This window comes from Leptonychotes weddellii, chromosome 5, assembly GCF_054177405.1.
Source record: "Leptonychotes weddellii isolate Sample4059 chromosome 5, ASM5417740v2, whole genome shotgun sequence".
Classification (NCBI taxonomy): domain Eukaryota; kingdom Metazoa; phylum Chordata; class Mammalia; order Carnivora; family Phocidae; genus Leptonychotes; species Leptonychotes weddellii.
In genome coordinates, this window is record NC_138373.1 from 148,950,986 (window position 1) to 148,965,517 (window position 14,532).

General features: G+C 46.1%; 1 protein-coding gene across 1 annotated transcript; it reads left to right on the forward strand.

Moving 5' to 3' along the window:
• Positions 1-4,226: 4,226 nt before the first annotated feature.
• Positions 4,227-10,226, forward strand: APOL5 (apolipoprotein L5). The gene is given in 5 exon segments (XM_006752349.2): positions 4,227-4,286; positions 8,584-8,980; positions 8,983-9,198; positions 9,201-9,406; positions 9,408-10,226. Coding segments are annotated over 5 exon segments (1,047 nt in total). The 3' UTR covers positions 9,576-10,226.
• Positions 10,227-14,532: the final 4,306 nt, after the last annotated feature.

Sequence of the window (14,532 nt, forward strand, 5' to 3'; positions counted from 1 at the left end):
AATCCAAGAGAGCTTTTCTCTCCCTAAACTCAAACCCAGATCTCAGGAGTACTCTGGCCTCTGGCTGATGCACTGGGAGTGCCCAACCAAGGGGAGATGAGGGAGCAAGATGGACAGGCCAGTTCATCACTCCTCGGGGGTAGAGACAGGAAGCCGAGAGAGAGAGAGAGGGCTCATGCATTTGTGTGCGGTCCTTTAATGGAAGGTGGCGACAGCCATGGCCCCTCAGCGACAGGGAATCTAAGCCAATCAGAGGAGTATGAGGCCCTCTTTGGGAGAAGGGTGGCTACTCCCTCCCAGGTAGTATGACATTCTGAGCTCTTCTGCCAGAAAGTACAGTTTTATCTACAGATATGTTATGGAATATGGTATATGATGATTCATGAAACTTACCTCTAATCCTATGTATAAATCACAAAGTCTCAGAGGTGCTTACTAAAACTGGAGGGATACGGGCCCATCTCAAGGAGATCCAGCACTGCCAAGCCTTGGTCCTGTTCACTCTCTCTTACTTTCCCCCACAAAATGAGGTAGAGTCATCTCCCCAAGATCTATTTTAGGCCAGGACTGGGAAGACAGTCAGCCACAGTTTTATTTATTTTAATTTTTAAAAAAGATTTTATTTATTTAATTGAGAGAGAGAGAGAGCACAAGCAGTGGGGAGAGCAGAGGGAGAGGGAGAAGCAGGCTCCGCACTGAGCAGGGAGCCCAGTGTGGGGCTCGATCCCAGGACCCCAGGATTATGACCTGAGCCCAAGGAAGACACTTAACTGACTGAGCCACCTAGGCATCTCTCAACCACAATTTTAAATAGAAAAAACTCAGTTTCGTGAATGATGAGCACTTATTCTAAATGTGCCCTCATTATGGGTCGTTCACCAGCTATAATGTAGACAGGAAAGCAAAGACATTCTACCTTCAAGGAGCTGTTAGGGGCAGCCACTCAAAAGCACTCACCACGTCAGCTGAGACCTCTTCATTGTGTCTGTGTGGGATATAAAGAGAGCAAAGAAACAAAAAGCAGAACACCTAAAACAATAGGATTCAGATCAAAGTGGAACAATTATGGCAATAAATAATAACGATTCATATTTATAGCATTAATAAGTAAAGAGTATCAAACTGGGTACAGATCGGATTTGAATCATTTCTTGCATACAGGAGATATCCTGCAATAAAAATGACACAAAAGGTCAAAATAACAGGTTAAGAAAACTTGTCACATGTGGCTTTTTAAAAAGATGACAATATTAATATTTAATGACATTAATTCATCCAACTTTTGCTTATCTCACTACGTGCTCAGCAGTGTTCCCTGTACTAAATGCCTTACCATACAAGCTGGAGAGTCTGTCATGACCGGGGAGTGAGGAATAAGTATGCTTCGTTATTAAGGTGTTTTTATTTTACTGGGTTTTTTTTAAAGATTTTATTTATTTATTTGAAAGAGAGAGAGCGAGTGAGCACAAGCAGGGGGGAAGGGCAGAGAGAGAGAGGGAGAAACAGGCTCCCCACTGAGCAGGGAGCCCGACGCAGGGCTCGATCCCAAGACTCTGGGATCATGATCTGAGCTGAAGGCAGACACTTAACCAACTGAGCCACCCAGGTGCCCCATTTTACTGGTTTTTATTGTGAAAGGAGCACATGGTTTCTGTAACAAAGTTCAGTAAGACAGATGAGTGAAAGTACAGGTATGGGTCTTCCCTCCCCCAACCTCAGCCTCTCTCCCCCAGGCTAAGCCTCCTTACCACTGGGTGTCCCTCCACCCAGAATTTTCCCCTAGTCCTAGACCACATATATAATCTTTTTAAAAATGGAGATCATGTTTTTCACCTTTTTTTTTTTTTTTTACTTAACAAATCCTGGGTCTCTTTCCAGGTCGGTTCATATAGATTGGGTTCATTTTGTTTTGTGTCCGTAAGCCTTTCTTTTATATTGGTGTGTTTTAATGTAAATGGTCCCCCTACATGGATATTTCAGATTGTTTTTATTTCTCTTGACCACTTCAAGGAACTGGTGAAGGTCTCACACACGCTTCTCTATGTACAAGCCGTTGTGTCTTGCGTGGGATGATTTTCCTGACGGGGGATGTGAGCTTCAGCATATGCACATTTATGTGTTGAGATACTCCAAATCATTGTTCCGAAAGTGCTATCTATCACTTTCTGTTCCAACCAAGTGCCTTAGAAGACACATTCCCCTCTCTCTCAGCAGCCCAGGACGCTTTTATTCTTTTTTATTTTAAGATTAACTTATTTAAAAATATAAGATTAATTTATATTAGAGAGAGAGAGTGGGGCGGGGGAGGGACAGAGAGAGGGAGAGAGAGAAACTCAAGCAGACTCTGTGCTGAGCTTGGAGCCCTACTCAGGGCTTGATCTCATGATCCTGCAATCACAACCTGAGCCAAAACCAAGAGTCAGATGCTTAACCAACTGCACCACCCAGGTGCCCCAGGGATGCTTTCATTCTTCTAACTTTTGTCAAAGTGGTCAATGAGATGGTATCTTGATGTGGTCTAAATATGAATTTTGGGGGGCTGCTAATGTGGTTAAGCATCTTTTCATATATTTATTGGCCATTGTTTTTCTTCCTCTGTGAAACACCTTTTCAAAGAACATGAGAAATATCTGTTTACAGGAAATGAGAACCAAAGTTGAAGTATCAAGGATTTTGTTATTACCCCTTACATCTTCAAAAAAAGAAGAGGTATGGGTGAGGGCTAGGGCCAGGGTTCAGGCGCAGGGAGGGGAAACATTTATTAATCACACTAAAAACCTTTAAAAATCAAAAGCATTCCATGAAGATGTGACAAACATAAGAAAACCTGCAAGTTCTTTTAGCCTTCCAGAAAACAAGCAATTCTCACATCATATAAATTGCCCCAGAAACAAAAAACTCAGTATGTATTGAGCAAAGTCTATGAAGCGAATGAACATAACACTAATAACAAGACTTAATTACACAGAAAGAAAACTATACCTCCATATTTATGACCCTAAGTGAACATATCGAATACAGTAGGGAATATAAATATATGTTTATATTATATATATTTATTTTATATATATAATATATATAATATATTTTATATTATTATATAAAAAATCTATAGCATACTGATGCAACAACCAAGTTGGGGTTTTCACAGAATATAAGGACAATTTGATATATGGAAATTTATGCACACAATACACTATATTCATGGGATAAATAAGAAAGGAAAATTATGATCATCTCCTTATAGCCTGAAAATAATCCTAATAAAAATATTTAAATCTAGGAGTAAAACATAAACTTTATCATGATGAAGAGTAGTTTTGGTAAACCAGCTGCCAACAGTGAAATACTAGAGCCAGTTTCATAAAATTAAATAATTTAAGAATTCAAGCTAATCCAACAAGGCATGGAACCAAAATAAGAAAAATAAGTATTGAAAAAATAAGAAAGCCACCCAACATTATGTATTCTTGAAGCATTCATTCAATAACTATTATAATTAGCAAAAATGCAGTGAAGCACAGAGGAGTGTTAAAAATGAGTAACATTTCTGGGCGCCTGGGTGGCTCAGTTGGTTAAGCGACTGCCTTCAGCTCAGGTCATGATCCTGGAGTCCCGGGATCGAGTCCCACATCGGGCTCCCTGCTCGGCAGGGAGTCTGCTTCTCCCTCTGACCCTCCCCCCCTCATGTGCTCTCTCTCATTCTCTCTCTCTCTCTCAAATAAATAAATAAAATCTTAAAAAAAAAAAATGAGTAACATTTCTATAGAGTAACAAAGCAAGTCAGAAAACACAACACTGAAAGATACTATTCCTAATAGCATCAAAACAACTTGAGGCTCCTAGGGAAAAACATTAGTATGAAATGTAAAGAAGCAACAAATCTTTCATTTTTTCAAAGAAAAATGAAAGCCAGAGGCGCTGGGGAGCCGTACGGTGCTGCTGGGCAGGAATGTAGCAGGTCCTTGGATTTAATCAAGAATCTATCCTGAGCCCTCCTCAATGACCCATATTTACATATACTACAACAGCAGAAAACTTCCTTTGTAAAGTTTAACTAGAAACACAAAAAGCTCCTGGGCCCTGCATGGGAGCTCCTGCACCCAGCACTGTAGGAAGCCAGAAAGCAGAGGGGGACACCAGAGCCCATCCCTGGCCCAGTCACTGGCCAGAGCCGCTGCAGCCAACAGGACAGGGTTGGTGCCATTATACACAGAAGGACGCATATGGGTGACAAAAACATGAAGCCCCCAGTGTGCCACAATAACATTTCTATAAACATGAAGGTACGCATGAAATAGCAGGGAGTAGCAATATGGAAAAAGCTCATCCCCTAATATGAGTTTACCAATAACACATATACTGATGGTATGTTATAAAAACCCCGTGAAAAAGAAAATGCATTGAAAATAACTGGAAGTAAATGAACAAAATTGATAGTTATGTTGTGGTAGCAGTGGGGGCGATCTTTGTCAAATTACACTGGAAATATATTTAAAGTGATTTTTGAGCAAGAAGAAAAGATGCAACCTTAGAGTCTTTAAACAGGGGTAAAGACTTTCCTCCCTGCCTGTGTAGGGAGGAAAAACATTTTCCCTCTACCCTTCTGAGTTCTTAGACTAAGACCCTGTAATAAAAGACAGATTAACAAGAGAAAAATGAACAGAAGTTTATTAACATGTATACCTTGTGTACATGTGAGGGTGACCCAGGGGACAAATGAGTAATTCCCCAAGGTGGCTTAGAATTCAGTCTTAAATACCAATTTAATAGGAAAAGGGTAAGGAGGGGAGGTAGACCTCTTGGGGTGGGGGAGGAGTAAATGCTTTCTGGGAAAGACAAATGGGCCCTTAGAAGAACAGGCAGGAGGTTTATAGTTTGGGACAGAGTGTGTCTGGGTGTGGTGTCGACTTCCAGCCTTCTGTCCTGGGAGAAGAGGCTGCTGACACTCCCAGGGGGGAGTCTATGACAAATGAACTCCTTTTGGAGGATCTGTCTTTAGGCAGATGAGGGAAGTTCAGAGAAAGCCTCTCCCTGTATCTGCTGTATTTCAAGTGCCTTCAGCTCAAAATAATCCATATCCCAAAGCAGCGTCTTTTGGAGTCAGATTTTCTGCTACCCTTCACCTACCTGGTTAAAACAACTAACCAGCCAATGAACTCATGGCTATGGAGGCTTAAGCAGAGATGGGACAGTCCTGCCAGGATTGTAGAGGGTTGGACAGAATGATCACTCACTTTCAAATTTACAGTGGTATCAGTAACATGGCCTTGATCATCTTTGTGCCTGTTGTTGGGTTATTGGCAGACTTGGTGATTTAACATGTAATATCACCATTTCAAAAGTCCTTCACCAATCTGCTTTGCCACCAGAAACCTAAGAGATCACAGTTTCACCACGTCCTGGTTAGCACTGGATCTTATCAGAGTTTAATTGTTTGGTTAAAACCATTAGGCCAAAATGATGTGAAATTTTCAAGACATTAAGATTTTTGATATTCTAACCTTGCTTTTCTTATCTACAATGTTATAACTGGATAGTCTGTTTTGCTGGAGCATCATTAAACATTTCTGGACAAGATGACTAGAGAAGAAATGCACTACATACTCTCTCATCCAGAGGCTTGGGAGATGATGGTGGAGAGAAGTTGTCTGGACAGGTAATCCTAGAACAGTGATGTTTTGGGGGGGAAATGACCAGGATGTGCATTCTGTGAGGGCAGGGGTTTGGGCTGATGTGCTCAGTGCCCTAATCCCAGCCTCTAGAACAGCGTCTGGCACAGACCTGACTCCCAGGATATTTGAGTTTGGGAAGGAAATCTGATTGTTAATATCCAGATTGTGTCACTAGGCTGTCGCCAGCTTCATGGTAGGAAATGTACAAATGTGTTCTGACCAAGTTGGCTGAAGAGTTGATCATGCTATCTCATGTACCTCCCTTTCCAATTGGAAATGTGCAAAAAGAGGGGGAAAAAAGGATTTGCACATCCTCAAAAAACATTTTCTTAGGAAAGCAAATTAAAAACCTTTGGTAAGCACATTAGTAGGTGCCAAGACCCTCTGCCTATTGGCTGATGCATTCCTAGAAGCAGAATTTGCTTCCTTTTCCCCATCCTTGCTTATGTCACCAGAACGTCTAGGCCTTGAGACCCAAACTCCTGGGACTCCTCTTTCACAGCCTTTGCCTGGGCATTCAGGCTCTCCGGGAGAGCTTGGCTGCAGCATTATACTCATTGATAATGGAATCCGCAACTAGCCTACCAGAAGCTGCCCTAACTCTTGCCCAAGTGTCCATAAATTCTATAAAATGAGCTCCAGGGCTTACCCCAAGCTCTTAAATTATAAAATCTTCCTGAGACATGCAAACCAGAGCTGCCTGCCCTTTTAGGACGAGAACGTCCATTCCATGTACTTCTGTCGTGGGCCCAGCCTCCCTCCCCAATCCGTCCCTCTTCCACTCTTCAGACTCCTCCTCACGGTGCCCATTAATCCTGGTGCAGATCAGAACAAAGCCCTTCACGTTTGCTGCTGGCTGATGAGCCCAACTTGGACTCAGGTTAATTAGGTCACGTCCACTGTGCCTGTGCACGGGCTTATCCCCCCTCCTTTGGTGAAGGCAGAGAGATGATTTTCCCTTTCTCAAGGGACTAGTAGCCTTGACCAGCAGGTGAGGCCAACTAGAGGCTTCTGGAAAGCTGGAGTCTTAGCCAAATTCCATCACAAACTGGATTGTCATCTAGGGAGAGCCACCTTGCCCTCAGGGCCAGCATTGTCCTCGGTGATGGGGGGAGCAGTGCTTGGACTCACTGATGGAGCGAATGTGGCAGATGGCCACTTTCCTTCTGCGCTGGGCCTGCAGAGAGCATCAGGGCCAATGCAGCACTCCTTCTCAGAGCCTACCTGTGTATTGAAATACTTCTGTGACAGTGGTCTGGACACCCTAACAGCTGTGGCAGGAATGTGGACGCCTCTTTGCCGTCTATGTCCAGACGATCTGGGGGAGCCTTCCACCTTAACACCCTGAAGCTCTAAGACTTCAGTTGGAGGGGGGCTTAACTCCTAGGTGTACAGAGACGTCCCAAAGGAAACTCTGAGTATGCCTTTGTTAAAGAGTGACATGGTGCTGGGGCAGGATGGAGGGAGGTTCCTGCTGCTTCCCTGGGCAGGGGTCAGTTGGCTGGTCTACCTGAGGCTGCTGATGGCCTTACCCAGGACTCTAAAGTGATTGTCAACAATCCCTTTCTGGAGGCCTTGGGGTTGCTTGGTCTCAGTGTGGTTTTCCCATGAGCCCTGCCTTCTTTTCCAAAGACCTCCTCTCCAGGATTAAACCCATGCCCAGTCTGTTGTGGGTGCTCAAGTAGGACGGAGCTAGAAACAAACCTAAGGGTCAGACAAGTCAGATTCTGAGACGTGCTATAGGCAGCCGGTTCCGGCATCCTGCACAGTCCAATGGTGTCCACTTGGGAAGCCTCCAATCCTGTAAGACAAATTTCCTCACAACGGTGATTCTCAAACATAGAGCCACAAGAACTGTGGTGTTCCAAATCGATTCCACAGGAAAACGGAATAATGGTGGTCTTTTCTCCAAAATATAGGGGAGGGGCGCCTGGGTGGCTCAGTCGTTAAGCGTCTGCCTTCGGCTCAGGTCATGATCCCGGGGTCCTGGGATCAAGCCCCACGTCAGGCTCCCCGCTCTGTGGGAAGCCTGCTTCTCCCTCTCCCACTCCCCCTGCTTGTGTTCCCTCTCTCGCTGTGTCTCTCTGTCAAATAAATAAATAAAATTTAAAAAATACATATATATATAGGGGAAATTTGAGTTAATGGAGAGAATTTTCTGAATTGTACATTTTTTTCCTTCCTTATCACTTCTTTTTAAGACGATGTGCTTCTCCTACTTGCCTGTTCACAAGCGAACAGATAGAACTTTCTGTGTCTAAGCACCATCAATCACCCTCTTGTTAGAAATCTACTTTCGGTTGCCAAAATAACACAACACCGTCAAACCAAATGGCAAACAATGAGCCCTCCTCTATGGAAGAGGTCATATTTGGGGTCTCCTTGGAGGTTCTCCCTCCTTTTTCTTTGGAAGTGTAGGTTATTTTGTTCATTTTCTGAATTAATTCTAAAACACGCATATGATACAAAACTTCAAAGGAGTAGAACACGCATATGATACAAAACTTCAGAGTAGAAGAGCAAAGAGTAAAAAGTAAAATCTCCCTCAAATCATTTCCCAGCTCTCCGGCTCTTTACCCCAGAAGCAACTACAATTTCCAGGTAGATCCCCTTTTAACAGAAAAAAAGAAAATCAAGCCATCTCCTCTAGGGGTTGTTAGGACTCTCATTTCCCTGGATAGCATTGCTCACAAGCTGTTCTAGATGTATGAATTATACACGTATGTGTGTGTGTGTGTGTGTGTATGTATGTATATATATAAACATATATATATACATATATATATATAAATGTGGTCACCCCCAGGTGACCCTCTAGAGAGGAACCCTCTGTCACGATGCTCCCCTATTGTACCTTCGTGCCCAGGGCCCCGCTCCCTGAATGTGTGAGAGAACACAGATGACCTAGAAGTTTTTAGCTCTCCTGGGGAGCCCGTCCCAGAGTTGGAAAAATAATCACGTGACCTGGGCTGTCCGCAGCAATGAGGCCAACACGCTGTACAATATCCTGATGGAAGAGCTGATCCGACAAAAGGAAGCGTCCATGCCAGGAAACCTGTCGGAGGAGGAAAAGATGTTTCTCTTATGTTTTCCCTTGCAGAAGTATAAGCTGGAAAAGAGTATCAGAGAACTTCACGCTATTGCAGACCAAGTTGACGCGACCCATAAGATGCTCACCAAGACCAGCCTGGTGGCCAGCTCCTCAGGCACCATCTCTGGAGTCATGAGCCTCTTGGGTTTGGCCCTGGCCCCCGTGACAGTAGGGGGCAGTCTGATGCTCTCAGAGGCTGGGCTGGGCCTGGGGGCTCAGCTGCTGCCACCAACACGTTGACGAGTATCTTAGAAAGTAGGAACAACTCGGCAGCCAGAGACAGAGCCAGCAGACTGGTGCCTATGGAAACAACCATGGTGTATGAAGCTTTTGAAGAAATAAGGAGGCCTGCAATCCACGCTGCTTTGTCGCGTGTCGATAGAGGTGTCAGGGTCATCAAGAACGTTGAGGAGCTTCGGGCCCGCCAGATGGCCCAGCCAACTCTGGCTTCATGGCTAAGGTCAATAATTTCACGGCCACAAACCATGTCCCCTTCTGGAGGGCGGGACAGCTACAGACTGCTGTTGAAGGCTCTGCTCTGTCCATGACCAAAGGTGTCCGGCTGCTGGGTGCTGCTGGGGCTGGCTTCCTACTTGTGCAAGACGTGAAAAGCCTGCTGCAGAGCTGGAAGCACCTGGAAGGAGGGGGCAAGGGCAGAGACCGCCGAGGAACTGAGGACAGTCACCCTGCAGCCGGAGCAGGAGCTGAGCCAGCTCACCCAGCGCTACAGGCTGACCCTCCGGGGGCAGGGCTGGCGGGAGAGCCTGTCCCCAAATCAGGAGGTAGGAAAGGGTACAAGAGGTGCGTAAGGCAGATGTGGGCCCGGTCTTCCTGAAGTGTCCCACGAGGGGAATGCTAAAGAGGTAGACGCATAAATAGATACAGGATCATAACTGTCCTTTCTGCAGAGAGGATGTTCCCCACACCCCTCTGTCAAATGAGGTTCCTCCTCTTCTTTCCAGAATCCCATCTTTTTCTCTCAAAGCGCTGTCCACACACTTCTGAAATTACAAATTTTCGTAGGTACTCACCGTCTGTCTTCCTGCACGGTGTACCCCCTGGGAGGGCAGGGGTGTGCCCCCAGCATCCGGCAGGGCCCGGCTCACTGCAGGTGGGCCACCGACTTGTCTTGAATGACATGAGGGTGGCATTCCAGGATACAGGTGACGTTTCAAATGAGTTGGAGAAGGATTTTTATTTGAAAAATGTATTTCTAGACTTTTTTAAGAGTTTATTTATTTATTTGGCAGAGTGAGCGAGCACAAGCAAGGGGAGCAGCAGAGGGAGAGGGAGAAGCAGACTCCCCGCTGAGCAGGGAGCCCGACGCGGGGCTCCATCCCAGGGTCCCGGGATCATGACCTGAGTTGAAGGCAGGCGCCCAACCAACTGAGCCACCCAGGCGCCACTAGACTCTCTTATTTAGGGACATTAAATATCTAGCTATAAAAACTGAAAACCACTACCGGGAAGATAAAGGAGAATTTCAGAACTCCTCTTTAATTTTACAGGGAGTATAGAATGTGACCAGGTAGCATGGCCACTCCCTGGGGTCCCAGAGAGGGACACACCAGACTTTGCTGAGGGTGTGAAGGCTCATAATCATAAATTCATTCATTCATTCATTTGTTCGTTTGACAGATTTTAATTAACTGAGGCCCGTGACAGGGGCCCAGGACTTAAGGGAGTGTTTCCAAACTTGTCTGCAAGTTGGAATCACCTGGGAAAATTCCACAACTACTGATGAGTGGGTGGGTCCCGCGTGTCCCCAGGGACTGGGATTTCCTTGATCGGGGGTATGACCTGGACTTTGGGAGTTTTACAGGCTCTCCAATAATCCCATTGTTCAGCTGAGGTTGAGAACCACTGCTTTAAGGCATGAGGTGTTCTAACTCTACTGTATCAACATGCTTTTTACTCTTTGGGTACTTTTTCTCACTTCTTAATAAGCAGGGGCAGATTTGGGGGTAAACTATGAAACACTAGGATTCGTATCCTAAAGGTCTTGCCCTCCTCCCCCCGCCCCTGCCTGTCATGGAGTACAAGCTTAGGCCAGGTCATCTTGAGAAAGGACACAGTCTCTGCTCCAATGGCCCTGGGGACCCAGCAAGGGGACAGACCCTAGATAAGCCACTAACGAGGAAGAGAGGTCAATGGTAGGACACAAGGATAGCAGGGTGCTAGGGGAGCCCCTAACAGGTGCACGTACTCCTGGGTGGTAGGCAGGCTTGGGGGAGAGAGGCCGGGGCCTTCCTGGGCTGTGTCTGCCAGGCACCTTGCCGAGCCCCGTGTGCACACTGGCCATGTGCGTTTGCAGCCGGAGGGGCCGTTCATTAAGTTGGTCGATGCACAAATACTCATTGAGCACCCCTGGGCCCGACAGCGCACCAGACCCGGCTTGCGCACGAGACACACGAGGACCGAGGGTAGGAAGTGAGAGCGCTACCTCTGCCAGCCCTGGCATGTCTAGACGTCCAGGTGAACCTTCTAGAAGATCCTGATTATGCCACAGAAGTGAGTAAACTACTCCTTTTCCCTTTCTGCCCGACCTGGTCCAGCTGCCTCCAGGGAACTTTGGTTTAGCAGAGGCAAAATACAAGTCTTCAACTAGGAAAACTCAGGGTAGGGATATTTCTGCTTGCAACGATCTAACGATGACAGAAGGAAGGCCTGCAGTGGCTCGTGGTAATTCCTGGGGACTCCAGAAATGCCGGGGTTGGAAGGGAACTTTGTGGAGAGACGGGATTTTCTGTGCGTACATATGGAGTGGGAGGCCAAGGAGACCTAAATATTCGTGCTAATTTAAGCTGAGGTTGGGCCACATTTAGAACACCTCTTTTCCAAATTGTATACAACTATACAGTACATTTAGAATTAAAACTTTTTGGGGGCGCCTGGGTGGCTCAGTTGGTTAAGCGACTTCCTTCAGCTCAGGTCATGATCCCAGGGTCCTGGGATTGAGCCCCGCATCGGGCTCCCCGCTCGGTGGGAAGCCTGCTTCTCCCTCTCCACTCCCCTGCTTGTGTTCCTGCTCTCGCTAACTCTCTCTCTGTCAAATAAAAAAATAAAATCTTTAAAAAAAAAAGAATTAAAACTTTTTAAAAAAAATATTTATTTGAGAGAGAGAGAGAGAGTGCATGCAAGCAAGCAGGGGAGGGGGCAGAGGGGAAGGGAGAGGAAAAGAATCTCAAGCAGACTCTGCACTGAGCACGGAGCCCGACATGGGTCTGAATCTCACAACCCTGAGATCATGACCTGAGCTGAAACCAAGAGTCGGGACGCCTAACTGAGCCACCCAGGTGCCCCTAGAATTAAAACTTAAAAAAAAACCCTTTATTTTATAATTAACTGTCCTTGGGGTGCCTGGCTGGCTCAGTCAGTGCAGCATGCAACTCTTGATCTCGGGGTTGTAGGTTTGAGCCCCACTTTGAGTGTAGAGATGACTGAAAATGAAATCCTAAAAATAAAATAAAATAAAACTGTGCTCCGCAACTCTCCCACCCCCTTCCCACCCTGCCCCCACCCCTTCTCTCATTAGCCAGGATTTGGGGTGTCTTTGGCCTGCAATCTATTGCTCACACCCAGATTCGACCTTCATCCCCAGTGCCCTGCAAGGGCGAGTTAGAGATTTGTGAAAGGCTGTTACTGAAAGTTATCCTTTCATGCAGCAGAATTGATAGTTGTGAAAAACTAGACACCATTAACATGGCCCAGTGCTAGGAGACTGGTCCAAGACAACTATTCATCCACTTGAGAGAACATTAGGTACCTATCCAAATGGTGTTCACGAGAGCCAGTCATTGGATTAGCATGGAAAACATTTCTACCAAGTTAGGTGAGAAAAGCAGGATGAGAATTGTATGCACACTTTCTCGCCTCGGATCCAAGCGGAGGGAGACTCAGCGAGGTCCCACGACAGCCGCCTCTATCTGGAGGGGATATGCTTATGTTTTCCTTCTTTCCACCTGTCTAGAATTGTTAAGTTTTCTAGGATGTGGACTACTTGTTTTATGAAATAGAAAGTAGATAATAAGTATTGACATCAAAGTAACAGATTTTTTTTTTTTTTAAAGGAGACCGACCCATAGTCTGCTGGTCTTAGTTTAGCTTCTTAAATCGCTTGAATGAACACAGCCTCCTCCGCCCCACTGAATGAAGCCATCGTGGGAGGAGAAGGAATGTGTTTTCTGGGAAGACTGTTCTCATGATGTTAGCAATGGCTGAAAACCCAGGAAGTCTAAGTCTTTTGGGTTCTTGGACCCAATTCCAATGTGTGTGTGTGTATGTGTGTGTAACCACCATGGTAAGGTAGCAAATGCTGGACCGTTCTACCCTAAGAAAACTCTAGGCTAACCTGACTGATTTGTAAACTTGTTTTGCAGAAGTTGACCAACCACCGGTAAGCCTGGGAGCAAGCCGGGAAGAATTCTTGCAACTGTGCAGAAGGGACCAGGAGCGAATGAAAGTAATCTCTGTGAGGACACACCCCGAGATGTCCCCCCATTCATCATACTTACATTTTTGAACACGTGTCCCATGAAGAGATGCGCTTGCTCAGAAAGGAAGGCACCTGCCTTTCCCTCTATCCAATTAGCCTATCTCATTCAACTTATATGCTGACCCCTTGTCCTTAGACATGCCCAACCCCCGGCCCTTTGGGCGGCAGAGCTGAGGTTTGTTTGGCTGCCTCTCGAATAAACTCTTCCCTTGATGCATGATCCATGTCTCAGTGACTGGCTCTGCTGTGCACCGGATAGAGCTTGGGTTTGTTTACACGTGTGGGTGCACCGGGGAGGCTTCCGCACCCCCACAAGCAAGTCTGTGACACCAGCAGCTGTCCAAGAATTCAGTTCGATTCTGACACTATCTACTCGGGAGAGAGCATCACATTCCCCAGGTGAAGGTTTGGTCCCACCAGACCACCCTCCACTTCAGAGGACAGTCACGACCCCAGGTTGTTACCTGTGCGTCCAACTGCCTGGCTGTCCCATCAGAGGTTCCCACAACCCCCTCCTTGGATTTGATGAATTTGCTACAGCAGCTCACAGAACTCAAGGAAACCCATTTACTCACAAGATTACCGATTTATTACACAGGAAATTAAAGAATACGAATTGACAGCCGGATGAAGAGATGCATAGGGCAAGGACATGAACAAAGGAGCTTCTGTCCTTGCTGAAGTCTGGGGCCCAGCACGGTAGCCTGTGGAAGTGTTCTGGCTCCCTGACCTGGAAGCTCTCCAAACCTTCTCCTTTTTGGGGTTTTATGGAGGCTTCATTACAGAGGCACAATTGATTAACTCCTTGGCCATTGGTTGATTCAAGCTTCAGCCTCTCTCCCCTCCCAGGAAATCAGGGGGTGAGACCGAAAGTTCCACCCCTCTGTGTATGGTTGGTTCCCCTGGAAACCAGCCCCCATCCTTAGGTGTTTCCCAAAGTCACCTCATGAACATAACCCCAGCTGTGGTGGACTCACCACCACATGCTGTGAATAACAAGACACTCATTTCACCTCAGAGGCTCTGAAGTGTTTTCAGGAACTGAGGACAAGAGACCAAATACACAAGGTGTACCCATTGCTCTTATCACTCAGGAAATTCCAAGGGTTTTGGGAGCTGTGAGCCAGGAACTGTGGATGAAGACCAAATATATAGGAAAAATATATTTTGGTCACCTGAATGAATGACCAAATACATATATTTCTTATAAATCACAGTATTTGCTCCTATGTAGCCTCCAACCCGTTCATCCATCCATCTCACCTATCCAT